We start from the raw sequence: 27734 nt of genomic DNA, 5'->3' as shown, positions 1-27734 counted from the left end.
AAACTTTTAGCATCTATCTTTCATACTGGAAAGACCCACAAGATCTGAGTAAGCTGTATCCTGAGTTTTCAGAATGATAAAGCACAATTTATCATATTAAGATAATTTTGATACACTTTGCCCACAAATATAAATTGGTAACTCAGACATTTTTGACTGTGTTCTATTTCTAATTTTCTGATTCACTCATTAAATAAATGATACATCTCAATAAAGAAAATCAAGTTTACACCCAGAGTAGATTACTATTTTCTGTCTACAGCTAGATGTAAAAGTTAAATTTTAAATGGAACGGAAAATCGAAGAAAACAATCTTTATCTCGACATTCTTAAGAGAATATTAAGAATATATATATATAGTCTGCATTTTCAAAATACCAGTATCTTTTTAAAATTTAAGTTAGAAAGATTAAATGTACACATAAATGTTCCCAATTTTATGTGAGAAGCACAAAGCCCTTTTGGAGATGGCATGATAAATTAACAGTGACATTCTTTTTCATAAAATCATGTTCCCTTGGTAACACTTTTTGGTTTATATTTTAAATGATTATGTAAGTGATGAAAAACCTTAAACATTAGTGCCTCTTATGTAATGCAGACTTTAAACTAGACAGTATTATTATCCCATTTGAAAATCTGAATTTATCATATTGTATAGCCCTTTATTCTCCCCTAAATCCAGCATGCTAAAAAAAGCAGACTATGAAGAAATAAACAGACTAAATAGAAAATGTAACTGCATGCAACACGTTATTCTATTTTAAAGAAACAGATGTAATAATGCATTCATTCCTAAGCGCTACTACACTGAAGAACATTGTGCTATCTTCCCCAAATTTGTTACACCCTCCACAGAAAGGTTTTATAATTTAATAGAAACGTTTCTAATAGTACTAGGGTAACATACATTATTAACATACATTAAGCCTAACATTTCTGTGAGACAACTAGTTGCTGAGAGGAATGTGTACCTATGACCAAAATGGTGATGCCCAGCTACTCCTGTGGTGAATTTTAGGTGGACCACAATCAACAGGCAAGTGTTCTATCCTATGTGGTTACACTGTAAGTCCAAGAATATGAGAGATTAATCAGAGTTTTCAAAGTTACAAAACCGGGGAAAAACATTCTTCTGCAATAATTTCCCCTCAAACAGAATAGTATCTAGTTTATCAAATTCCGCAATCAGTGTGCAGAGATTAATGAAATTTATATTTCAGAACTTATTTATAAGTTATCACACCTTTTCAATATTTTACAGAAATAAACGCAAATGTCCTTTAAGTTTACAAAAAGGTTCTCGGCGGACACCTGAGTAATAAAACAAACTTATGTTTGTGCAGGTTAAGGACAGAAATGAGCCAATTACTAAACACTAATTTGTCTTCACCTGAAACTGATATTAAGAGGAAAATTCGGTGGGGGGGATGGGATTAGCCAAACTGACCAAAATATCCAGATGATTTTTCAGCCCTTTGGCATCACTTTGCCTGTGTAAACAGAGTCCAGAGTTAAATAAAAAGTCGTGAGCAGGGAAAATAATATGGATCCTAACCCTTCCCCCCTTTTTTATCCTAATGAATGTTGTCTTCTTAAGTTGTCGCAACATTTGGCTGCTTTCTTTGGATTTTTCCTGCATATACTCCTAAAAATAGAGCAAAACTATTATTATTTCTCAATGTTAGTTTTTCTGTAATGATACCATTTAATGAGTGCTCACTATGTACCAAGCACTGAGCTAAGCAAAACACATTATTATATTTAATCCTTATGTAAAATAATCACGAGGTCAAAATTGTTACTACTATTTTAACAATAATAAAACTGAGACATAGGAGAGTAAGTCACCTGTGTAAGTAACAGAGCTAGAAGTAGAAACTCTGAGAACCCAATTCTACCTGATTCATTGTTTTACTTAACCATTTTGCATTACTACCTCCTACTCTGCTTTAATTAGCAATTTCTGAACTTCACTATAAACTCTTAAGTCAAGCACAAGACATCAAATGAATGTTTTAAAACATATATGAGATCAGAGACTGCAATTTAGTTTCTAAAAACTATAAACAACTTTAATTGCTTTGCAGCAAACTTTAACGCCTTAGAATTGTACTTCAGTCTAAGAATATGATAGTCTATCAACATAAAAATGAGTTTTCTATAAAATGTTTAATAAAAGGTTTGTCCTCCATGTAGGTCATATCAAAGCATAATTTCAAATTTGTTTGAAACATAATCCAGGCCATTAAAAATTTAAGGAGGAAAGAATAATCTTTTCAAAAGCAACTATGGATCCCTGTGTTGAGATTCATAGTAGAATTTTAGTCATAAGCCAAATTTTCAGTTTATGTAAAAGGATAAAATTCTTTAGTCTTTTTCAATTGTCTAAATATGCACTCACATATAAATAAATCTTTAGGAAAAATTAGGAAAGAATTTTTGTACTTGTTTAGATACATGTTAATTATACATGTTAATTCAAGGGTTAAGTACATTTTTATTAATAATTATGTTGCAATGCAATTAAACCACAATAGTTCTAGATACTAAACTTCATTGTACACATTAACTGCAATGACTTCCTATTCATCCTTTATACTGTTGCGTATTACTGAATAGAAACAGTAGTTGCTATTTTACTTATAGATTCACAGGTGACAAATAGTGAAGATGAAATGCATGAGAAAAGAATATGGAGAGTAGTCACTCGGGCAATAGACAACATTAGGCAAAGCAATACTAATTCCTCAATGATTTGCCAACTAGCTAGGATTTATTACAATATACAACACTAACATGAGGAAAAATGGAAAATGTCTTAAAATTCCATGTAACTTCACAAGCAACAGGTCTGATGTTTGGTCTGAGTTCTTCCAAATGGTTATCTTTCAAACCAGCTGATTCTACCTCTGGAATAAGCAGGATTTTCAGCTCTGTAATCCCCTTTAAAACAACTCCATTGACTGTCACTCACAGTGAATTCCAAAAGATGACCTTTTAAATTAGCCTCTATATATTCAACATTATGAATTAAACTCACTATATATACATGCAAAAGGTGAGCAATCAATTCAAAGTTGTGATCAATATCTTGTTCCCTCTTTGAACTTATGTGAATAACATGAAAAAATTTATGTTGCTTATTCCCTCCTAATTTGGAGAAAATTACTTAGTAGTAAAAGCTCTAAAATATGACTAATGGTGTATTAATGAGAAGACTAGAATTGATTAAAGATTTAATTTTAATTGCCTGGTGATTAGGTTTCTTTTAAATGTTTAGAAATCAGTCTAGTTAAAGCAAAGCATTTTGCAAGTATTTTTAATGGATCACATAATTTTTGGTGAGTTATCACAGTGTCTTAACAAAGACACCTAAAAAATATTAAAACATTAGCTTAAGGGTTTTGCATTAGCTCAACACTGAATTTGTCTTTTTGCCACCATAAATAGGATTTTAAAATACACTTTTTGGCTTAGCCCTTAAATAATTCTCAAATAATGAACGTAAAGAGAAATTTAGCTCAAGCTTCTTATTGAGCAAAAGATTTAAGACTTCACCCCCTCCCATTTGGCATATTCACATGTGACCTTGTGGTCAGAGAGAAATTCTTCCCCTTATGTGCAGATACAAATATTCCTGGGTGACACACTTTCCCAAAGCTGAATAGACATGTACAGATTTAGACATCAGATCATTATATTTTACTCATTTATAAAAACTTCTCTGAGTTAAGCATGTATAATTCTACAAAGTTTTCAGATTAAAAAATACATAGTGTCTCCATGGAATTTACAGAAATCAAGATTGCAACCACAGTTTCACTAAGATCTCCTGACTGCCGCAAAATACTAATACAAATGATCACTAGTAGGAATGACGGTGAATATGCCAAAATTATGGTGGCAAGGAAAGACAGTCTATCCCGCTGGTATGGCCTGGGTCATGGGGCAGCTTGTGCACGTCTTTCTATTGAATGGGTTTCAGGAATTCGTTTGCTACACACCTGAAACAGGCGCTCTGTTAGGCACTCTGCTCTGTGAAGACTTCTGTCTATTTTGCACAACCCCCTTCACTGATGTCTTAGGGGTTCTAATTGAATATAAAAAAATTAATAAGTCACTTGCGTTAAGTTCTAAATGTTCAACATTCAAAAAAAGCAACCATACTGCATCAACCGTTCAAAGCACAAATAAGCTTGAAAAGAATTAAGTCTCATGCATGTGCACAGTAAAGAAACTATACCTTTCCCTTCGTCAGGAGACTATAACCATGACTTATGCTTTGTTGGAGAAACACTTTGGTGATGTTGAACTTACTATGTGGATGTTTACATTATTTAATGAGCAAAATGGTATGAAATGAAAAGTAAAAACACGCCAACATAAGATGATAATTAAAATTTAATACACAACAGTACATCAAAGGGTTATCTTTGAACAAAACGTTAAAAGCTCTTCCTAATACTATAAAAAGATCACATTTGAAAATAGTTATCCTTTATATAAAAAGCTAATCCCTCTCAAAGCTAATCTTGATTTGAATATTTTTAAATACCCATGTGTGTTGAATTCTTACCCTTGTCTACTCAGTAGCCTATGAACAGGTGCATTCTGTCCTTGATTTGGCTGAAGGACTCTGTTGACAAGGTAAATAAAAAATTAATTCAATAGGATAAATTCAGTTTTTCCCCCACTTTCTTTCAACAGATGAAAGAAACAGTGAGGCAGAAGTCAACGATGCAACGATTTGGCCTATACATTATCACAATGCAAAACAAATTGATTAAAGTGTATTAATATAGTGCTTATTTGCTCACCAAGAGAACAAACCTCGGTTTTTTTTATCAGGAAAGAGATGTCTAACACAAGTATTAATCCTTGTGCTTTTAGATAATTTATGTACTTTACAGAAGGAATTTTTCCTTTCAAACATCTGAGAAACAAAACATCACTCTTGTAAGAGCAGAAAACACGTCAGAAACATTAAGCTAGCTTTCTAAGGTTTTAAAGTAAGTATCAAAGACCCCTTGGACTGCAGACTGAACTCAGGACATACGGGGCTCAAATTTCCATCAGAGATAGCATGTCCTACAGAAAGCTCCAGGAACATCTGGTCTGGCACATGACCATGTATATGACCAGGTGTTACTACGGATTCTGACTCTGTGACCCTCCACCCCAACAGGGAGAGATTTACTGATGTAAAGTAGAACAAAGCCAACAAAAAACAAGCTTGGGATTTATAAGATTTTCTTTTCCTTAAAAGTTAAAAGCCTCTTACTGAGACTAAGTGATTTTTCTCACCTTGTTTCAGAAGGATTTTGCTTAACCAAAAATTTCTTATTTGGCATTCCCATTTCTGCAGCTCTAACACAATATAAAAATAAGGACACACAAATAATGTATTTAGAAAGGGGGAAAACACATGATTACAAATGTGATACAGGATGACAGAAACAAATCATCATTTCAAAGTTGGTGCACTACTGAAAGAGCTGTAATAAGTATACTAAAGACAAATTTCAAGAAAGAAGAGTTTTAATAGGATAGTTTCAGAATATTATTTGCATTAAGTTTTTCCTGCTATGAAGTCTTTAGGATATTTGAAAAAGAATATATTTAAAAGATATAAAATTAACACTGAATATAAGGATTAAGTATTTTTAAGATTACTTGATTAGCTATCAATTACACAAGTCGAATGTTGACCAATTTATTAGTTAATACATTTATCTAAAGATAAAATCAGATTTTACCACCTGATTTTAATAAAACTATTTATATAAAGGGATTTCTATCACCTCAGCTGCAGAAGTGTTAACAATTCTTTATTTCTAATTTGAATATACAAACCAACAGTTGCTTAAAATTAATTGGCTTGATAATAATTAAATTAGAATATGACAAGACATGAAAAAACTTACTTCATGTACTTCTTCCTATCAAGAGACTTCTGTGTTGCAGCTGAAAGAGCCACTCGTGGACTTTTCATTTTATCCTTTAAAATACAAAAGTAACATAAAGCTCTAGTGGTACCAGTAATACCACTAAAGTATAGTATTGAATGATCTCAAATTGCATGGAAAAGCTTCTCTTACTGGCATTTTGAACTTTAATTTAGTCTTTACAATTGAAGCAGTCTAATTTTTTTAATTAAATAATTAAAATTATTTTTCCCAATGAAATGGTATAAATTTGGCTTTTCTTTTGCCAACCACACTAAGATCACTGATTCAAACCACAGATCTCCAACACTCTGATATACAGTTGACCCTTGAACAACACAGATTTGAACTGCACAGGTGACTTACATGCAGGTTTTTTTCCAACAAATATATTGGAAAATTTTTTGGAGATTTATGACTTTAAAAAACTCACAGATGAACCACATAACCTAGAAATATGAAAAAAAAATTATGTCATGAATGCATAAAATATATGTATATACTAGTCTATCCTTACATAAGCATAAGGTGAGTGATATTTAATATAAAATTAATGTGTCAGTTTTCTTACTGTTTTATAACTGCTTTCAAAGAGTTACATTACCATTCAGTATGCAGGCCTCTCGCTCTTTCTCTCTCTCTGTGCCTCCCTCTCCCTCTCTTCTCTCTCAACTACAGCCTATCATCACAGGTATGTGGGGTTTTTTTTAATGTAACACTGTTCCAATACTGTATTATGAATATGACAACACTGTATGCCATGATTATAACAATTTATTCCTTAGTGTACAGGCTAGGCTACTGTGAAGCAATCATATTGATTACACTAGGTTCCCATAAATCAAACATATTGCAGCTTCCTCATTATCAATGCATGAATTGTTACAACTGTAAATAAATGTGAACTTGTTTTTCACATTATCTTTTCATTTTTTTTATCTTTTCATTTTTGATGTCTAATGTTAGTAATACATGTAACATCTACAGTGTTTTGTATCATATAAGACAATATTGATGTAGGTACTTAACAGACATGATTCATCTTATAAACAGACAACATAAATTATGGTATTGATAAATACAGTACAGTACTATAAATGTATTTTCTTTATGATTTTCTTAATATTTTCTTTTCTCTAACTTATTTTAAGGATACAGTATATAATACATATAACATATAAAATATGTGTTAATTGACTGTTTATGTTATTGGTAAGACTTCTGGTCAACAGTAGACTATTAGTAGTTAAGTTGTTGGGGAGTCGGAAGTTATACTGAGATTTCTGACTGTGGGCCACCCCTAAGCCTCCACGTTGTTCAAGGATCAACTGTTTTTCAAATTAATTTGGAGCCTCTTTTCTAACTCTGATTTCCAAAAGAGGTAAAATGTACATGACAGTTTCAAGGAAATTCAATCAGGAGCAGCGGACAGTTTTTTATGAGTCATCCAAGTAATATTCAACACTTAACTCAAAAATCTAATCCCAAAAACAGTATGTAATTCTTGCCAATTTCTTTTAATTTGTCTACAGATTTAAATATTATTGGTAATCCTGGGAACTACCTGTTTTAAGAATTGTAGGATGGGGGCTTCCCTGGTGGTGCAGTGGTTGGGAGTCCGCCTGCCAATGCGGGGGACGCAGGTTTGGGCCCTGGTCCGGGAGGATCCCATGTGCCGCGGAGCAACTAGCCCCGTGCGGAGCAACTAGGCCCGTGCGCCGCAACTGTTGAGCCTGCGCTCTGGAGTCCGCGAGCCACAACTACTGAAGCCCACACACCTAGAGCCTGTGCTCCGCAACAAAAGCAGCCCCACAATGAGAAGCCCGTGCACCACAACAAAGAGTAGCCCCTGCTCGCCGCAACTAGAGAAAGCCTGTGCACAGCAATGAAGACCCAACTCAGCCAGAAATAACTAAATATTAAAAAAAAAAAAAAGAATTGTAGGATGGGCGCTAAAGTCAATAAAGAATGATATTTAGTATCAATTACACCAAACCCAGAAGAACCTCAATGTGAAGTAATTATAGATAGATCAATCAATCGATTGATCTGCCCCTGGTTCCTATTAATATTTGGTCTTTGACCCCAGTTCCTGACACAAAGCTCCTAAAACCCTTTTAATCAAATCTCCTGAGTGATAGGAGCATCTTTTGTTCTAATGCTTGATCTTTGACTTCGGTTCCTGACACTGAGCTCCTAAATCCCTTGAAATTTCCCAGGTGATAGAAGCAATTTTTTGAACCCAGGCCCCGACAGTGAAAGCACCGAGCCTTAACCACTGGACAGCCAGGGAAATTCCCCAAAGTATCTTTTGTTCTAATAAGACAACTTTTGGTGGGCTCTGAATGAGGGCTAGTCACCAGAAAGACCAAGCACGATTACAACCTTGAAACTTTCAGCCTCACCCCCTATCCTCTGGGGACAGGACAGAGGCTAGAGATTGAGTCAATAATCAATCATGCCTACGTGATGAAGCCTCCATAAAAACCCTAAAATACACATCCACATGCTGGGAAGGTGGCACACACCCTCCACAGGACAGAAGCTCCTGCTCTCAGGACCCTTCCACACCTCGCCCTATGCATCTCTCTATCTGGCTGTTCATCTGTATCTGTTACTGTATCCTTTATTATATAATAAACCATTAAATGTAAGCAAATGTTTCCCTGAGTTCTGTGAACCATTCTAGAAAAATTTTCAAACCCGAGGAGGGAGTCATGGGAACCCCACTTTATAGCTAGTTGGTCAGAAGCAACATAATTATTAATAAAATATACTTAACCCTTGAATTAACATGTATAATTAATATGTATCTAAACAAGTACAAAAATTCTTTCCTATTTTTTCCTAAAGGTTTATTTAATGAGATTGGCATCTGAAGTGGGGGCAGTCTCATAAGACTGCCTCCTTGACATGTAGGATCTGATACTAACTCCAGGTAGATGGTATCAGAACTGAATTGAATTGTAGGACACCCAGCTGGTGTCAGAGATCTGGTGTGGGGGGAAAACCCACACATTTAGTAACAGAAATAATTTGTGAGTGTAAAAGAAATAGAGGGTTTTTTTCACTCACTAGTTTAAAAGTCATGTAACATACCATTTGCCTGAGCATTTTCTCTTTGCGAACTTCTCGATCATGATGTAGAATAGACATTCTTTCAGCTGCATCCATTACAAAGAATATGTCATGAATACCATACAGGGCAGCTCGCAACTAAGTTCAAAAGAAGAAAATATACCCATTTAAAAAGATGAGGTTAGAGGTCAGTAGTATTACGTATGCTCTTATTTAGAGAAAAAGGTTAAAGTTTTCATTGAAACCTACTTTCAGTGGTTCAGTGAAGGTAGAGAAATAAAACATTTCCATTCCCTAAGAGCCTTGAGGATACATGCATTACCTGAGCTAACACTCTTTCCTGAAGAGAAGCATCTTGTGCTGAAACAACACCTCTCTTTAATGGTGCTTCCAACTGAAAACTTCTTATGAATTCCATAGTATCCTGAAAGAAATGCTCCTTCATTTTTCTAGAAAGATTTCATGATCACTGGAGTTTCCTTTTGTTCTTTTTCTCAGTCAAAACGAAATGAAGAACACAAAACTATTACATCAGAAGTCAAACAGCACTCACTTTAAAGTGAGACAAAAAAATGCACAAATTACTTCGTTTACATATTTTAAAAAATTATCTGAATGAGATTAATCAATTTCGAAAACAGCCTATGTGACTAAAAAATGTTTGATCTGCCTAAGTTCTGAACTAATTTGTCAACTCAGCTGTCACAACACTGATAGAAACTGAGACAGAAATGTAATACAATTTACACAATCCTCTTACTTTTACAGTTTGTCGAAGTTGTTTCAGTTTATCTGTCTGCATGAGCCTACGAGTAAGAAATCCTTTTGCTACTGCAGTTACTTTGTTAAATTTTGCTTGTACTTCTGCACTGAAAACCTAGAAGAAATAAGATAGACACAACATTTTAATAATCTGAGCATTATACTCAAGATTGTTTTTCTTAATCTATTACAATGACTAAATTCTTCTATATGTGTTTACTCTGTGAGTTTAATCTTTAATAAAAGTTAAGCTTTTGATGTATTGCAAAATATTTATGCCTCACTTGTATAACCTAAGATAACATAGCTCTTTAGAAAAGATATAGACAGACATGCATGCATATATCTTTAAGTTTGCCCACCTGAGACCATTTAGTTTTGGCCCTTCCAAAAGGTCTTGTTACTGAGAGTTTGGTCAAGCCACTAGCTGATGATCCCCAGAGGTAGAATGGTACTTCACTTGCAGAACCAAAGCTGTGTTGTAGGGCAGAACTTGTGAAACCTTGAGAAATATACATAAAGTATTATACTTGATGTCAAATAATTAGAATACACAGAACATCCAAATAAACATGACATTCATTAAGAATAACAACTCTGAAACTGATCCATAGCAGACTTAAAATATTTATGGACTTTAAGCATATGCACCAGATGGATCTTTTCAACACAAACAGCATCTCAGGATAATTGAAGACGTGAAGATAAGCTCTTATTGGGACTGGGTAATTAGATGTAATTCAAGATCACTCAGGAGATAGCAAACTGTGTTATCACTTGAAGAATATCACCTGCTACTTGAATGAACAAAGACCAGGCTCTGAGTCAAATTTCCTGATATTTTCCTTGCTGAGGTGGCTTTTCTCGTGAACCTGCTCATTGGTCTTTGATCTGCTGCTATCACTTCATTTTTCACCAGTTTCTAAGAAGCTGGCAAATAGCATGGGTTGGATGTGGAATGACTTATAGAAAGGAGGTACAATTTTAAAGTGTGCCAAATAAAACATCTTACTATAGGATAATTTTTTCAAATGGAAAAGGATTTTTTTTAATATTTACCAGAACTATTTGAATTTGAAGAATGGAGTGAGTCCACTTGAGACAGCATTGTTTCTAGTAAACCAGAGTCACTTATCTTTCTCCATTCTAAGTCCACAGCATTGCTAATGTCCAATTCAGAGGCTTCCGCTGTAATCACCTTCTTCTCTTTTAACATTTTCTCCCGTTCTTCTATTTCCTGTAGATTAACAGTTTATTATAATATGGTAGCTCTTTTAATTACATCTCCAAATAGTATTTTAGGTTCAGCTAAAAGTATGTATGGGGCTTCCCTGGTGGCGCAGTGGTTGAGAGTTCGCCTGCCGATGCAGGGGACACGGGTTCGTGCCCCGGTCTGGGAAGATCCCACATGCCGCGGAGGCACGTGAGCTATGAGGCCAAAATAAATAAATAAATGCTCTTTAAAAAAAAAAAAAAAAGTATGTATGGTTATCAGCAAATTATTATTTATTTCAGGTTCTCCTCCCTCAAATAAAATTGACAATTTATTTAATTGATTTTAAAATGTGATAATCTTAAAACAAGTGTCCTTCCTCTTACGATATACTCTTACAGAATGCATATTTCAGCATCTACTTACAAAATACCTTTTAAAAATATTACAAATTTTGAATCAAGGATTCAATTAAGTATCCTTTTGATAAATTATGCATTTATTTTTAGATAAGGATCAAAATATTTTAATTCACATTTTGGCAATAAAAATACTCTCCATGACATGGGGAGGGGGAAGGGTAAGCTGGGACAGAGTGAGAGAGAGGCATGGACATATGTACACTACCAAATGTAAAACCAATAGCTAGTGGGAAGCAGCCGCATAGCACAGGGAGATCAGCTCGGTGCTTTGTGACCACCTAGAGGGGTGGGATAGGGAGGGTGGGAGGGAGGGAGATGCAAGAGGGAAGAGATATGGGGATATGTGTATATGTATAGCTGATTCACTTTGTTATAAAGCAGAAACTAACACACCATTGTAAAGCAATTATACTCCAATAAAGATGTTAAAAAAAACCCTGATAATTCCAAAGTCACTTTTTTCTAAATCCAAACAAAAAAAAACTCTCCATGTATGAAAATCAATAACCCCCTTAGATTAAGATATACAAGGGTAACAATTATAAGTGTCCTATACATAACCAAAACTCCACTCACCAGCCCTATATCCCTACATTTTAATTCCTCACCTTTTGCAGTCTCTCCTGTTCCCTTTCCTGCTCAGCTATGAGTAGCGATAACTGCTGGGCGTGCTGCTCTTCTAGTCTCTTCCGCATTTCTTCGAAAGCTAACATCTTGCTTTTTAATATCTCCTCACCTTCTGAAAAGAAACATGTCCCCTCAAATTTAGAAAATTTAGTAATATCTGATGTTTTATAACATCAATTTAAATTACGCTTCTGACCAGAGAGTATTCCTGGATCTGACCCAGTACAATCAAGATACAGCCAGGTCCCCACTTTGAATCACATTCTCTTTTGCCCTCCTCTCATTTCATGCTACTAAAGGTCTGTATCTCATCACCCTAACCCACTTGTTCGACAGATCCCATCATGATCTGAACTGATGAAGCCAAGACTATGTGTTCCATCCAATTCTCTTTACTCCAATTAACTTCACAATGTGGTTCTCATGTGCATCTCACCTCCATTTATTTTCTTCACTCCTGTCCTTCTCCAGGGTCTCTGGTATTGTAGCTTCTACTTTTGCTTTGTTTTACTTTTTTAAAATAAATGTTGCTTTGACAGTATAAAGCTACTCAGCTTGAGGCTCCAAAAAAGACTGGATGTTAAAATTCTAGGTATTTTAATTACTAACTAAAAAATTTATTAAATCAGTATGACTCTGCAACTTACTGAATAGAAAGTGGTGTGACACTTTGAAATGTTGAAATATCAAGTATTACACAGATGTAGCACATAGATATTTAGGAATCCATTATAATTCAACTAAATTCAAAGAATCCTTCTTTCCAAATACACAGTCAATGATTTTCATTGAAGATAAGCGCATTATATTTGTCCTACCTGCCATGGTATTCTGATAATTTGTTCCTAAATACATTTTATTCAGCTACAACAATATGCAGTTGTTCACGTGCAATTTTTTTATAGGCGGGGGAGGGGGGACTGGAAAAGCAGTTGAATTGTAACGTTCAGCAAGAAAGGAAAAAGGCCCTCCACTCGACCACTCAGCCAACAACTGGAGTCCATTCAGCTCTACCTTAAAAACTTTATAAATGAGTGCCTGTCCAGGGGATCCCTCTCTGGGAGGTGTGCCCGAGGCAGGCAGCCAAGCTACGGGCAGCTCTCGGCACGATGCACTGCCGCCCTTGCCCACTCTGATAGCAAGCCGGCTGCCTCCATGCCTGGCCTCATCTCACACGCACCGGCCTTCCTCTTGTGAAAGCACTGCCAGAACTGCCACTTGGTCAGTCTGTGTACTTTAGGTATTCACCGAGACAGCTTCCAGCCTGCTGTGTCATCTACTTGGAGAAGCCAAGCTGGCTCCTCAGACATCAACTGTTTTTATTAGAGTGCTTATAAAGTCGCACAGGTGTTACGTAGTCTGCCCCAACCCAACCCTATTTTTCCTATAAACCTTGTTACTTTTAGTGTGCAATTTTACAGAATACGAAGTTTTTTTCAGGAGGATTCATATCACATTAGAGTTGAAATGTCTGTGTCTAAAAACATAATTTACTTGATTTATATGTCTTCCACATCAGTAATGAAGAACTATGAGCCATGACAACAAAGTAAGGAGTAATAAAGAAGACATGTTTTAACAAGTTATTGTTAATATAACACTAGATGCAACAGAAATTTTAAATAATTTTCATTAATAAAGACACCACTCTTGAAACACTACTCACAGAGCCTTATTTGTGATATCTTCTCTAATAATTTAGTGTTAAACTACATGAAGATCTCATTACAAATGAAAGGGCAAACTGATGAAAATATTAGAAACCACAGTCCAAAAGGAAGACATCATAGCAATATGCTGGATTAAAACTATGAGTGATGTTTCATGCAAGAACTTTTTCCTCCAGCCATTAACAATATTCTCTATAATACCAAGTGGATTGTGAAAGATTCATAATCTAAATAGGAAAATCCTTTAAGAAAGCCTATCAAATGGCAGTAAACTGTAGCTAGTGATGCTCTCTGATAAATGAACAGATGAAGACAATTATAATTATTCTGCAATTATTATTATTATGACAATTATTAATTATCAATTAAAGGTATTAAATAGAGATGCCACCTGCTTGGCAGATATTAAACACTTCGAAGCTTTCTTACCTTTTGAACTACTTTCTAACATTTTATTCTTGTTGATGTAGACAGACCCCTTAGAGTATCTTTTTTCTGGCAAATGTTGCCTTTCCTGTTCAGCTATTCCAGTTGTTATGACATAAGGCCAGTTTTCTTTTTGCAAATTATCAATATCTAAATCAAGTCTCCGTTTAACTTTCTCAAAACTGTTATCCAAAAATTGTTCATTTCCACAGGATGCTGCAGGGGTGTCCATATGCTGTCTGGTATTCTGGTTTTGCATCAGTAAAGGAGATGGGTTTTTTACATCGTAAGACTTATTCAGTCCCATTTGGAAATTGCAGGAGTTTTTCTCTAACACATTGGCTGACTTGAGTCCACTCACAGTTCCAAAGTTTTGACTCACTATACATTGACTGGTGGCATATGGCTCATGCAATCTTTCCACTGCAGTACATGTACTGTCCATTTTCTGTGGTCCTCTCCCATCAGATGTTAACTGACCTTCCGTGATAGCAAGTCCATGAATAACTTTATTTTCTAATTGACTTCCTGAAGACTGACATACCTGATTTGATTTACCTAAAACCATTTCCTGTATGGCTTCAGATGTATTTTTACTGACATAAACCTTGCTTGAACAAACTCCTGCTAAATCAATTGGTAACTCTGGCACAGTTTCAGGTACATTTGTTTTTTCATCAGTTTCTTGAACAACTAAGTCTACTGCCTGTTCTTTTCCTTTAGGACTTAATTCACAAGCATTTATTGGGTTATTTATAAGTATATGACATGCTGATGATGGCCTAGAACACCTTCGATGCATTTTAGGACTTAGGCTTGGCTCTGGGCTAGGTAATTTGGCATATGAACCAGTAAGACTTTTGATAACATTATTTTCAGTAACAAAAGTGGGAATGCGTTTAAAATCAGAATCAGGCTCTAAAACAGTAGAATGGCCAGTTGGTATAGGTATGTCCACTTTAGAAAAGCTACCTAAAATGGACGTATTCACGCTGCTTGCTTGAGTGGAAGCACCTTGGAGAAGAACATTTGATTTATTAAGGCTTGGTTTGTCAGGAATAACTGAACCACAGTGCCTGCCCATCAACTGGGCCTTCTCCTTTTCACAGTCAGTCACTTTAACAGCATCATTTTCTTTGTCTGAATAACTCTCACTAACACTCCTCTTTGCACTACTTCTCAGACTGTGTCTAGATTGCTCTCTTTCTATATATTCCTTTGACTTTTTCATCAGCTTCTGAAGACTCATTATGTAGGGATCGGGAGTAACTTCCCCCAGAAGTGACGGATCTTGTTCTTCATTTGTTGGAAAGAGACCACCAGAAATAAGTAGCTCTTGTGCAGCTGCTGAGGAGGTCTTTAGAGAAGCTTCGTTTTCTGCGTGGCTAATATTTGAACTATCACATTGCTTCAGATAATTGAATTCTTCTGAGTCCCTAGCTAAGTCTACCCCATTAGATTTAAATTGGTCCTCAGTATTCAATGGCAAAATTCCAGGTATCTTTTCAAACTTTGCTAAAGTAGAGTGTTCAGTAGGGCTTGGCAAGATATTTGGAAGTGTAGCAGGAACATTCAAGTTTCTGACTTCTGAATTAGAGTAAACTGTTTCAGTCTCCCACTGATCAAAATCACAGGCATTAGGTGCTTTTCTAACCTGAAAAAGGAAATTTAAAAATTATTATTCCCAGGAATTCCCTGGTGGTCCATTGGTTAGGATTCCGTACTTCCACTGCACGGGGCACAGGTTCGATCCCTGCCTGGGGAACTAATTTCACATGCCGTGTGGCTCAGCCAAAATATAAATAAATAAACAAATAAAAATAAATTTAAGAAATAAAAAGTAATATTTCCTGACTACACAAAAAGCCTTTGATTTCATTGTTTTCTAAAGTGAAACTGAAACTGAAGATTCAGAGTTCTAATATTTGAAAACACAAATAAAAACTCAGATGACCTTTTCTATGGTATTCGATATCACATGGAGCTCAAATTACTATAAAAAGCATCTACTGGTCATCCTGGCCTATTTATTAACAGATTAAAAGAGAATTCCCTCACGGTCCAGTGGTTAAGACTCCGCACTTCCACTGCAGGGGGTGCAGGTTCAGTCCCTGGTTGGGGAACTAAGATCCCACATGCCGCCAGGTGCAGCCAAAAAGAAAGAAAGAGGGGCTTCCCTGGTGGCGCAGTGGTTAAGAGTCAGCCTGCCGATGCAGGGGACATGGGTTTGTGCCCTGGTCCAGGGGGATCCTGCATGCCGTGGAGCGGCTGGGCCCATGAGCCATGGCCGCTGAGCCTGCGCGTCCGGAGCCTGTGCTCTGCAACGGGAGAGGCCACAACAGTGAGATGCCCGCGTACCGCAAAAAAGAAAGAAAAGAAAAAAAGTCACTTATCTAATCTGATACAAATATATGTGCATATATATATATATACACACACATATATATTCATATACTCATGTGCAATTTAATCTTGGAATAGAAGCATTTTCCTCAACTTTCTTCTGGTTATATGTTATAACATCACCAACTGCTCCTCCTATGAGAACTGTCATCTAGGGATAATAATGTGTAAGATAAATAGCAAGTAATTAAATTTCTTACATAGATGATTCCTCTTTAACAAGGACTAACTTGCCCAGGACACTGATTAAGCAAAAAAATAATTCAGTACCAAGACTCCTGCCTCCCATACGCTTACTCCAAATTTTAACTAAAATCCTTCTATATGATGAGACAAATTTGTGGTAAATGAAAGGTCAGCCATCTAGCTTAATACTTAAAAAATAAGAAAAACTTCAACTTAAAACCTGATTAAGGCAAGTTTCAATTTGATTAGCTGGATGATCATTTAAACCAGCAACCTGGGGGCTTCCCTGGTGGCGCAGTGGTTGAGAATCTGCCTGCCAATGCAGGGGACACGGGTTCGAGCCCTGGTCTGGGAGGATCCCACATGCCGCGGAGCTCCGAAACAGGAGAGGCCGCAACAGTGAGAGGCCCGCGCACCACGATGAAGAGTGGCCCCCGCTCGCCGCACCTAGAGAAAGCCCTCGCACAGAAACGAAGACCCAACACAGCCAAAAATAAATAAATAAATTTATAAAAAATAAATTAAAAAAAAAAGCAACCTGTTAATGAGTTTTTGAACAAGCAAAATAAGTTAAAAATTTAATAAAGATGAAAACAATTGTATACACAAAAGATCCAACAGAAAACAATAAAATTACATTTTGTATCTAAATAATTCGACTTTGCAAAAGAACAAAAAATGAACTAGGATGTTTTCTAAACATTATACAAGCATATATGAAACTGGCAGAAATCATTATCATATTATCATATGAATACACTCCAGAATCCTGAATTTTAAAAGATTTTTAGGTTGTTTTGTATGTGTTTTTTTTCTTAGGCAATATGGCACTCCTATTTTACCTTACAAATCCCAAGACATGTAATGATTTCCAGGTACTACACAATAAACAGTACAACAAGATCTACTTGGTCACAACCTCACGATCAAAATAAAACAAAAGGGATACATACTCATGACACATGTTCGCAGGTTTAAGTAAAATAAATTATTTCCTCAAAATAGCTAAACATTTCATATTTGTGATATTCAGCAGCCATGCTTTTTGTACATCACTAAGAAAGCCTTTGGTTAGACAATTTAAATAACAACAACAACAAAACCTATCAGAATCATCAGGTAAAACAGACCTTAGAAATCTATTTGTATTATATAAAATTTCTCTATCTGAATAATTAATTCATTACTCTATAGTTCAACATTGTACACGTTCTATTAAGCAGAGAAAGTCTTTAAACTCAACAACAAACTCATTAGTAGTATATTTGATATATTCCCTCAGTGGACCAAGAATGATATGCCATTTTTGTTCCAATAATAGGAAATATCTAATAAATTAAAAACCTACCTTTATTGTGCTACTCACTACATTTTATAAACTCAATATGAGCAGTAATTATACTTAACAAATTAAAATCTACTACCCACAGAGAAATGAAGGTAGTAGTTAGTGGGAAATATCCTAAGGGTCATTGTACATAAATCATCTAGTATGAATTACACAAACCACAAACCCCTAGGATTATAAAAAAAATTAAAAGATGTAACCAGCGAAACAGCGTTATATAAGGCAGAAATTATTTGTTTTATCTAATTCACTGTTTTTAGTATGAAATGATCCAGACCTTAAAACACATTGTTTATACAAATTCAAATTAAATAAAAATCATTGCAAAGGTATAGATGTGTTATTTAAAAAGCTTCAATTTGTATCTAAGATGCATCTAGGCAATTCTATTATCTAATCTAAATTGCATTTGTGTATCTAAGAGCAGAATTTTCACCAGAAAAAAAAATGGGGGACAGTTATGTACTTTAGCAGAGAATGAGAATAAGGTCATTGAGTCAATAGTCTGATTAGTTCAGAGGTAAACTACAATGGCCAATTCTATCATTTTGTCACTGAGAATTCAATGTTTTTAGAGTCATAAGACATAGACAACAAGCAATTATACTCAGTGTATGGGTCCATTGTCTAAGTACCCTCTGATTCAAGTACTGAGCACCACTAACAAGCAAGTGAATTTTCTTTGGAGTAACTGAAATGGAATATCACAAATTATGAAGATTCTCAAGCTTAACAGTATATTGGTAATTAACTACTAAGGCAAATTTATTTCTGAAAAATTATCATCAATGCTTAATTCATGATTTCTTAATTATAATTTAAAAGAGCTTAAATTACACACCTGAACATTTTCAAGAATCTCCTGGACACGTGTCAGTAAAGCTCTATTCCTGTTAACCTGCTTTCTTCCTTCTACATCAAGTGCTTTCTGCTTTTCTTGCTGCATTTCCTTTCTTTTCTCAATATTAAGCTGAAAAACATCATAAATATGTAATTATTTCTCATAAATGTAAAAATATCATAAAATCAGGTAGTTTTGAACCAGAATGATTAAAAATGTGTGCAACAGGTAAAACTAACTATAGTGAAAGAAATCTGAACAGTGGTTGGGGGTGATGACTGGGATGGAGCATATGAAATTTTTCTGTGGTAATGAAAATGTTGTGTGGGTGTGAGTTATAAATGGATGCCATATATCAGAACTCATGGGACTGCTTTTTTTGCTTTTTTTTTTTTTGGTCGCACTGTGTGGCATATATGATCTTAGTTCCCTGACCAGGGATTGAACCCATGCCCCGTGAATTGGGAGCACGGAGTCTTAACCACTAGGCCACCAGGGAAGTCCCCAGCATTCATGGAACTTTAACACTTAAGATCTGTGCATTTTACTGTAAGTAATTATTCTCAATTGAAAAAAAAAGTTGAAAGAAAAAAAAACTGTTCACTTATCAAATGCTCTGAAATGAAAGATAAAATTAACCCTATTGGCTACTGTTGAGATTTTCCTTTGGTAATGTCTTACTTCACTGGTTCAGTTAAGATTCTTTAGTTTCTAATCCTCTAATCAGTATACAATTCACCTCTTTGCTACCTCAAGAAAATGTCCAAAGGTTTAATGATAAAAGAAACAGATAATGTTTTATTTGCCTACAAAATCAGAACACATATTTGGTTCCACTTCATTGTAACCTCCAATAAAAATGTAATGTATTGAAAAAATTGAAGGCGTCCAAGCATTATTTTTTTGTGTGTGGATTTAAGTCTTTATTATTAAGTCCTGGGAAGTTTAGTCACTATGCTAAGGAGTCAAGACTTATTTTAGATTTATGCAAATAGAAAACATGTCATAAAAAATTATTTCAAAGTTGCAGTATTTGACTATCAAATACAACCTAAAATCATGGATTAAGGTCCATAAGCATTAGATTTTGTTTATAAATAAGTAACTGATGAAGTCGTAGACCTTACACAACAAGGCCCAGACATTTTGGCCTATATTAAACTAATCAAGCAATATGTCATCAAGTAGCTGATAAAAATGTTTTAAAATCTTTTCTTATTTGCATGGTACCAAAGAATCATTCCAGTTTACTTGCTAATCGAAAAGAGAAAAGAAAATGTATACCTTTAGAGTCATATGGCAGTCACCACTGTAGAAGCAAGTGTTCAAACTACACATTACTAATAGACAAACAACTACACATTATGTAACTTCTGATTTAATTTAATATGAAGTACATGGCATCATCTCCAAAGAATTCTTGCTAAAAATGTTTAACCTGACTCTAACCAAACTATTAGGCTAATTTCCAGTTTATAGGAACTACAGGGACTAGAGGGTAAGTTAAATGTCACCATGAGGAAACAATTAGACAAATCCAAAATAGAAGGCATTCTGTAAGATCTCTTTAAAAATTTACTATCATAAAGAACAATTTTTTAAAGAAATTAAGGAACTGTTCTACGTCAAAGACATTAAAAAACATAACAAGTGAAAAAAAAAAAAAAAAAACATAACAAGTGAATGCTATTTGTGAACTCTGACTGGATCCAGACAATAAAAAAGTTATAAAAGACATTTTGAGCACAAATAGAGAAATCTGAATATAAACAGAATATTAGATGCTATTAAAATTATTATTAATTTTCGTAAAGTGTGATACGATATTGGAGTTTTATGTAGGAGAGTATCCTTATTTTTAGAAACTGTATACCAAAATATTTAGGGGAGAAGTGTCATGCATCTGTAATTTTCAAATGGCTCAGCAATAAAACAAAAAAAGTTTTAAATAAAGCAAATAACGCAATAAAGTGAAGACAGCAAAAATGTTAAAAATTGTTGAATCTAAATGGTAGATATGTGGGTAGTCACTGAACTATCCTTTCAACTTTTCTGTATGGTTGAAAATTTCATTACAAAAAGTTGACAGAAAATATTGACCTTTTAAATCCTGCTATACAAAAAAGAAATAAATTTAAAACTCTCTTTCAGTAATATTTTCTGATTTGAAATAACGTCACATACATTTATAAAATATTCAATCAGTATCAAAGGGAAACACGATGAAAAGTGCGTCTTCCCTCTCATCTGATATTCCCTCACTCCTCCCCAGAGAAAGAAGATAACAGTCTTATTTAAAAACCCAAATAGTTAACATATATTGAGTACCTACTATGATCTAGGTAGTGTTCTAAGCATTTTAAATGTATTAGTTCGTTTTCCTCAAAACAGCCCAATGAGATAGGCACTATTTTTTAGCCTCATTTAACAGATAAAGAAAATGGACCTGCAAGTTCACACAGCAGGTAAGTGACAGAGCAATAATCTGAATCCAGGCCAGAAGGATCCAGAGCCAGGCTTTAACTACTACTCTATACTGCCTCTGAGAGCATGCTGTGTCCAGTGATTTACAGCAGCTTGTGAAGATCCTTCCCTGCCCACACATTAAGATCTACTGTACTCATTTTAATGAGTCTATAAAGTGGACCAGTTAGTTAAACTAGCCCATTACTAATGGACATTTAGGTTGTTTATCAATCTTTTGCTCTTTTAAACAATGCTCCTATAACCTTACACATACTTCTTCAGGCACATGGATGAGTATAATTGTAAGATATTCCCCAAAATGGAATTGCTGAGTCAAAGGTTATATACACTTTTAAATTCTGATAAACACTACCAAACTGCTCATCAAAAAATAAAATCAACCGATTCTCTCAGCAAAAGTGCATTTTAAGTGCCTCCTCCCCACAAGCTAAGAAATACTAGGTCCTATCAGATCGTTGCCAATCAAATGTTAAAAAAAAAAAGCAAAAAACAAACAAAAAAAACCAACCGCTAACTCATTTGCATTTCTTTACTTATGAAAAGGGTCAGGCATCTTTTTGATATTTATAAGCCAGCCTTTCTTTTGTTTTTCTGTGAACTACCTTAGTGATTCACTATGGAAAAAAAGATTATTTAAAATCAAAAACATTTACCAGTGGAGAAAGCACAGCCACTCCATGGAAGCGAATAAGTGAGATGCTTTCAGACTGGACAGGTAGAAAGCTCTCTGTGGCTAGTGATGCTTCTTGGATTCTGGCAAGAATTTTCTCACAGAACTTTTCATACTCTTCCATCTTCCCACAATCACACTACAAGAGAGAAAAAAAGCCATTTTTAATGTGCTGACAAAAATAGATCTTAATTTATTTGGCAAATTTGTAGGGCATTGAAATATTCCTAGAATTCACAATTCCTAGAACTGGCTTTCCCAGAATTGTTTCACTGATCAGGAGCTAATTCTTGGGTATAGGAAAGCACCTCAAGACCCTGCCCAGTCAAGCCTTGCTTCATATATTAAATATTTCTGAAGATTTGTACATAATCAATCTTTAAATGTGATTAGTTTAGAAAAGTACTAAGAACTCAGCAATGAAACCTTCTGAAAGGAAACAAAGTTCTATACAACCTAACTTCAGTTGTAAAACATAATATTATCTTTTCTTCAGGAGGACTTATCTACACATCACAAGGAAAACTAAATAGGACTTCCCTGGTGGCGAAGTGATTAAGAATCCGTCTGCCAATGCAGGGGACACAAGTTCGAGCCCTGGTCCGGGAAGATCCCACATGCCGCAGATCAACTAAGCCCATACACCACAACTATTGAGTCTGTGCTCTAGAGCCCGCAAGCCACAACTACTGAGCCCGCGTGCCTAGAGCCTGCGCTCTGCAACAAGAGGAAGCCACCACAATGAAAAGCCTGCGCACCCAACGAAGAGTAGCCCCCCGCTCGCCACAGCTAGAGAAAGCCCGCATGCGGCAACAAAGACCCAACGCAGTCAAAATAAATAAATAAGAAAGAAATCTAAGCACAAAAATGTGTACCACGTTTAATTTAAAAAAAAAAAAAACCTAAATAATACAACGGTTGGAATGCTTTTGTAGCCAAAACAAGAGACAAAAGGGCTAGTTAAATAAAAACTGATATTTACTTTTAAAAGTTCTTTTTTCTATCATGGAGTCCAAAGTCTATTACTTGCATATCTAAAGAATATAATTTGACTCCATGATAACTGAGCAAATCAGTCGGAAGTGGAAAACAGAATCTACTGGCTCTCATATTAATTCACTTTACTGTTAAAAAGTGGAACCATCACCAAACCACTTAAAATAATCAGTCCAGTAATTTCACAATTTCTGGGAACCTGTGATGGTGGCTATGAAAATACAAGGTAAAAGGAAGGGTTAGATACCAAATTCATTCATGTAGCAAGTGTTAAATATTTGATTGCCTGTTTCCATAGCATCATGTCTGGCATTGTTTCCTTTAAATAAACAAGGGAAAGGGAAAGGGAAAGAGGGATATCACTGGACACATAACCAACAACAATATGATCTGTGAAAACAGAAAAAATAATACAATAATGCTTCTTTAAGTGTTCATTTTAAAACAATTAATTAACAAATAAAAAAAGAGAGAGGGAAGGGAAATTCAGTTCATGACGTGGGATATGCAAACATGAAACAAGATACAATACGATACTGCCCTAAGCCTCAAGATACTTAAAAATTTAGTACGCTAACGTATCAGGGACAAATAATATCACAGTTAGAAATGAAGAAAAATCATATTCAAAATTATGATTAGATTATGAAAAAAGATATATTGCTACTTTTGACCAACTGGTAGTCTTATTAATAGCAAGACTTCCTCCTACCATCCCATCAATTCTAATTATTTCTACATTCATTTATGCAAACTGAGAGTTTAATTTCAAAGAAATGGTTCTCTAGAGTGTAAATGAGATTATTTTGCAAACTTATATTCATAAAACAAGCTAACGTAAAAAAACAAAACATAACACCTTAACTGCATGATAACCATAGCAAGGCCTCCTTTTTTAATCTAGACTTCAACCCACATTATGATATCTTAACAATCAAAATAGGCATAAGCTAAGATATGAGAAATTCGAATGACCCCATTTCTACTAAAATACTTCAAAAGATTTTTTAACACAACCCATGCATCCAGCATTACAAGAAACCAAAACAGATTACTCATACAATTAATGTAATATACTTCCAATGGACACACAAGCAAAGAATGGAAGGTCTGGGAAATTTAAGGAAATAAAATATCTTTATGGCAAAAGTTTTATATTTCTTTCAACAACATCATATAAAAAATATGCCTCATTGCTTCAGAAAGTTAAATTCACATCCCTTAAACAGTATATGTTTGTCACATATATTGCAGACATACAGCAATATATTATTATTACAGCATAACTTATAGCCTATAATAAGGTATTAAACATCCAAATACAAGTCTAATATGATGATTATGGAAATTACCAAGTGACCCTACAGCATGACTGGATCATTCTCATCCTTTAGTCTCAGCTTGGAGGTCTCCTCTTCTGAGGCCGTCCCTGATTATCCCAACTAAATTAACCCTGTGTCATTCACTATCACACTACCCTGCTGTTTCCCAATTTTCATAGCACTTACCACTATCTGAAATTATCTTGTTTATTTCCTTGATTTTTGTCTTTCTTCCTCCACCAAAATGTAAGCTCCATAAGCACAGGTACCTTCTCAGTCTTGCTCACCACTGAATCCCCATTACATAGGACAGTGTCTGTACACAGTAGGCACTTCATAAAAATACTGAATAAATAAATTAGGATAATTAGCTCAAACAATAATGTAAACCAGAAAAAAGAAGACAGTGGACTACACAGCAAAGAAGCTAGCAAAGAAGAATGGAATTTTGAGAATGACTGTTTCATAGATGACCCTTTTCTCAGAGAAACTGGTACCTCTAAACTGCAAAGGCACCCATTTAAAAAGCGAGTGTCTGTATCTTATATGATTAAGCAAGAGGGCACTTCGCTTCTCAGGCCACAATTACCCCTGTCAGAAGGGTTTTTTTAAGGGAGCCTTGACTACAAGGCCACTCCAATCACAAATCTGCAGCCCCACACTTTACCAGCAGGCATTACTGGTCCACTTGAATTAATAATTTGTTGGCTGCATCAAGTTCAGACATGCCCTGTCTTCTCCATTTAGACGATGATCCTTCCCCAAATAAGCCTCTTTGCAAACTCCATAGACTCATGATTCTGCTACCTACTCCTCACCAGTGCTCTATCAGAAATGTCACTGAAGGGAATGGTAAAAGTAACACAGAACACATCTTGCCTTGTTGTCAGTTGTTAGCTGGTTGTTTACCCATCAGTCATCCTAAAAACAAATTTCCTGTAGAGGCAATAAAGGGGAAGGTTCTTATTCAGGCACACACACTAGCTGTATGTTCTTGGCAATTCACTTACCATCTCTGTCTCAGTTTCCTCATTTGTAAAACAGGGATAATCAAGAGTATCTATCTCAAAGAGATTCTGTGAGGATTCATTAGCATACTGTAGGATATGCAGAAAGCATCAATAAATGGGAGCGACTTTTATTTCGAAGAGGATGATGATGACTATGATTTTTTTCACTAGTTTATGAACTCCTGGAGGGTAGCGACAGTTCTTGGTTCCTGGTAAGATTCAATTTAACTTAAAAACGTGGAAAGGGGGACAACGGCTTCCTCATTTTGCTGTGTCCAGACCCCTCCCCACTAAATCAATCTCTAGGCGCCTGCCATTTGCCTAAACTGGGGGGTAGGGAACTGGGATTATAACCAGATAGAAGCAAAGGGTGGGAAACACCCAGTAGCATCATGGGTAATAAAGAGAATTTCCTTTTTTTCTTCATGCTTCTGCCCCCAGAGAATCGCAAAGGCAGAGTAAACAGCGCTTCTAGGGTCTTTGCTTGGTGGTAACTGCCGTTCAGAAATGGCCAGGGCACACCCTGGGGATGCTCCCCTAGCCAGAAAAAAAAAAGGCCCAACCACTTTTATCAACAGGAGGTGGTTCCTCGGGTCTGGCCCGAGTTTATTTACTGTGGACCCTCTGCCCTCACCCTAGCGCCCCAAGCCCACCTCCCCCAACTCCTCTGATAAGGCTCCATCCCGAACACCCACCAGACGGTGCCAGCATCTGAGCATCACCTCCGCGCCCGGTGCCGCCGGCCCCCGGGATATCCGCCTCCGCCCACCCAGAGCCTTCCCAGAGGCTCGAGGCCCAAGAGCCCGGCACCTTCGCTCGGGTTCCGTGCAGAGCCCGCCCTCAGATAGCGCGCCAATTCCGCCCGCCCTGCGGCCTCGCAGCCGGACCCGCTGAGTCAAGGCCCCTCTCACGCACACACCTGTTCTCCCACGGCCACGGCAGCTTTCCTCCCCTCGCTCCGGGCCTTGGCAGGAAACAAACTGCTCAATTGGTACTGACTGAGAGCAGCTCCATCCACCGCCGCCTCCTCCTCCTCCTCCCCGCCATATTACGGTGCTCAGGCGGCAACGCGGGCTCCTGGCAACCGCCGCCGCCGCCGCTGCCGCCGCCGTCCGGACTCCACCTCTTAGGGCCGGCACTTCCGGTGGTTGCTTCCGGGCCGTTGGACTGGTTGGGCCTCCATAAAACTACAATCCCCGAGGTGCTTTGCGCGCCTGGGTACACGTCCAGGCCCAGCGATGGAGGGCGTTGTACTTGAGGGAGGCGCGGTGCAAGCTGGGAGGCGTAGTCTTCACTGCAGGCTCGCAAATCTTATTTCATTAAGAACGCTCCTCAGGTCTGAAGCCCTCTGAAATATTCCTTGAAACTGCTATTTTTCACTTACCGGTATAGAGGAACTTCTTTATGTATAATCGTTTTAATACATACAACGGTCACCAAACTTTTTTTCTCTGTCAATAAAAAATTACTGAATCCTAGATGCCAACTCTAAGCTTCAACACATCCATACCCGCTTGCAAATCAGTGGGAAAATAGCTCCAAGAAAGGTAGTTAACAGGTCCAAGATGGCAGGAAAAGCTCAGAATGTTTTGCCAAAGTTCTCTATCGAAACATGTTACCAGCTTTTTGTCAACTGAAAAAAAAAAGGCACAACATAAGAGTTGTGAGTTAAGTTTTATTTGGGGCAAAATGAGGGCTATAGGCCAGGAGACAGCATTTCGGATAGCTCTGAGAAACTGCTCTGAAGAGGAAGGGGGGAAGGCCAGTGTTATATATGGTTTTAGTGAAGGGGGATCCGTGCAATCAAGCACACATTTTGGCAAAGGCTTGCTGCTAGTCACAGGAGCAGATGTCACTGTTAATGATTTTAGTGCTTTCCTAGATATGAGGAGATGCAAGAATTGGGCTCATAAAATCTTCCGAGAATATCTAACTATCTCCCTGAACTCCTTTCAGGGTGTGTTGAAGGTCAGTGGCTGCAGTGGCTAGTAATTTAATCCTTGTAGAGGCAGATGGCAACTGCCAGCTTTTTGTGGGCATTTCCAAAATATGATTTAGCAGCTAGCCACTTTCCATTTCCTAAATCGGCTTTACTTTCTGCCTCTCTTACTGACCCTCTTTCCCGTGCCTATTTTTTCATATGTAAAATAAGATTTTCAAAAGTGCCTATCACAAGGTCGGTTGCGAGGAACAACTGAGATAATTCTTGCAGTGCCTTGCACAGAAGCCCCATCATTAGCCCTGAGTAGGAGGAGAAGGTTAGAAGGAGTAGCAGTGGAAAATTCATGGCATAAAACTGGGGTGTCATGATGTCAGCCCTGAATC

At 36.4% G+C, this 27734-nt stretch overlaps 1 protein-coding gene across 5 annotated transcripts; it reads right to left on the bottom strand.

Moving 5' to 3' along the window:
* Positions 1-591: 591 nt before the first annotated feature.
* CCP110 (centriolar coiled-coil protein 110) lies at positions 592-26495 on the bottom strand. Of its 5 annotated transcripts, none has more exons than XM_027098081.1 (16): positions 26329-26494; positions 24586-24744; positions 22065-22220; positions 18925-19053; positions 14150-15800; positions 12032-12159; positions 10848-11025; positions 10151-10290; positions 9787-9903; positions 9349-9450; positions 9048-9164; positions 5928-6001; positions 5308-5370; positions 4580-4639; positions 4008-4093; positions 592-1648 (listed from the first exon to the last, which is right to left on the bottom strand). In XM_027098081.1, the coding sequence occupies exons 3-16, from the start codon at positions 22203-22205 to the stop codon at positions 1596-1598; spliced, it is 3039 nt and encodes a 1012-aa protein (XP_026953882.1). In that variant the 5' UTR covers positions 22206-22220; positions 24586-24744; positions 26329-26494; the 3' UTR covers positions 592-1595. The 5 variants fall into 5 exon arrangements, with proteins under 5 accessions (XP_026953882.1, XP_026953879.1, XP_026953884.1 ...); XM_027098078.1 differs by having other exon boundaries at positions 12032-12162; positions 26329-26493; XM_027098083.1 differs by lacking the exon at positions 9349-9450 and having other exon boundaries at positions 12032-12162; positions 26329-26495.
* Between the last annotated feature and the right edge of the window lie 1239 nt (positions 26496-27734).

This window comes from Aethalodelphis obliquidens, unplaced genomic scaffold (assembly GCF_003676395.1).
Source record: "Aethalodelphis obliquidens isolate GAN/ISIS:26980383/991018 unplaced genomic scaffold, ASM367639v1 scaffold120, whole genome shotgun sequence".
NCBI lineage: Eukaryota > Metazoa > Chordata > Mammalia > Artiodactyla > Delphinidae > Aethalodelphis > Aethalodelphis obliquidens.
This window is presented reverse-complemented; position numbering and strand designations above follow the sequence as displayed.

Bases quoted from the DNA above. Each gene is read 5' to 3' on its own strand.
- CCP110 (XM_027098078.1), bottom strand. From the start codon at position 22,205: ATGGAAGAGTATGAAAAGTTCTGTGAGAAAATTCTTGCCAGAATCCAA. The intron at 11,026-12,031 runs GTGAGGAATTAA...GTTAATCTACAG, and splicing joins AACAGGAGAGACTGCAAAAG to GAAATAGAAGAACGGGAGAA. The intron at 10,291-10,847 runs GTAAATATTAAA...ATATTTCTCAAG, and splicing joins TTCAAATTCAAATAGTTCTG to GTTTCACAAGTTCTGCCCTA.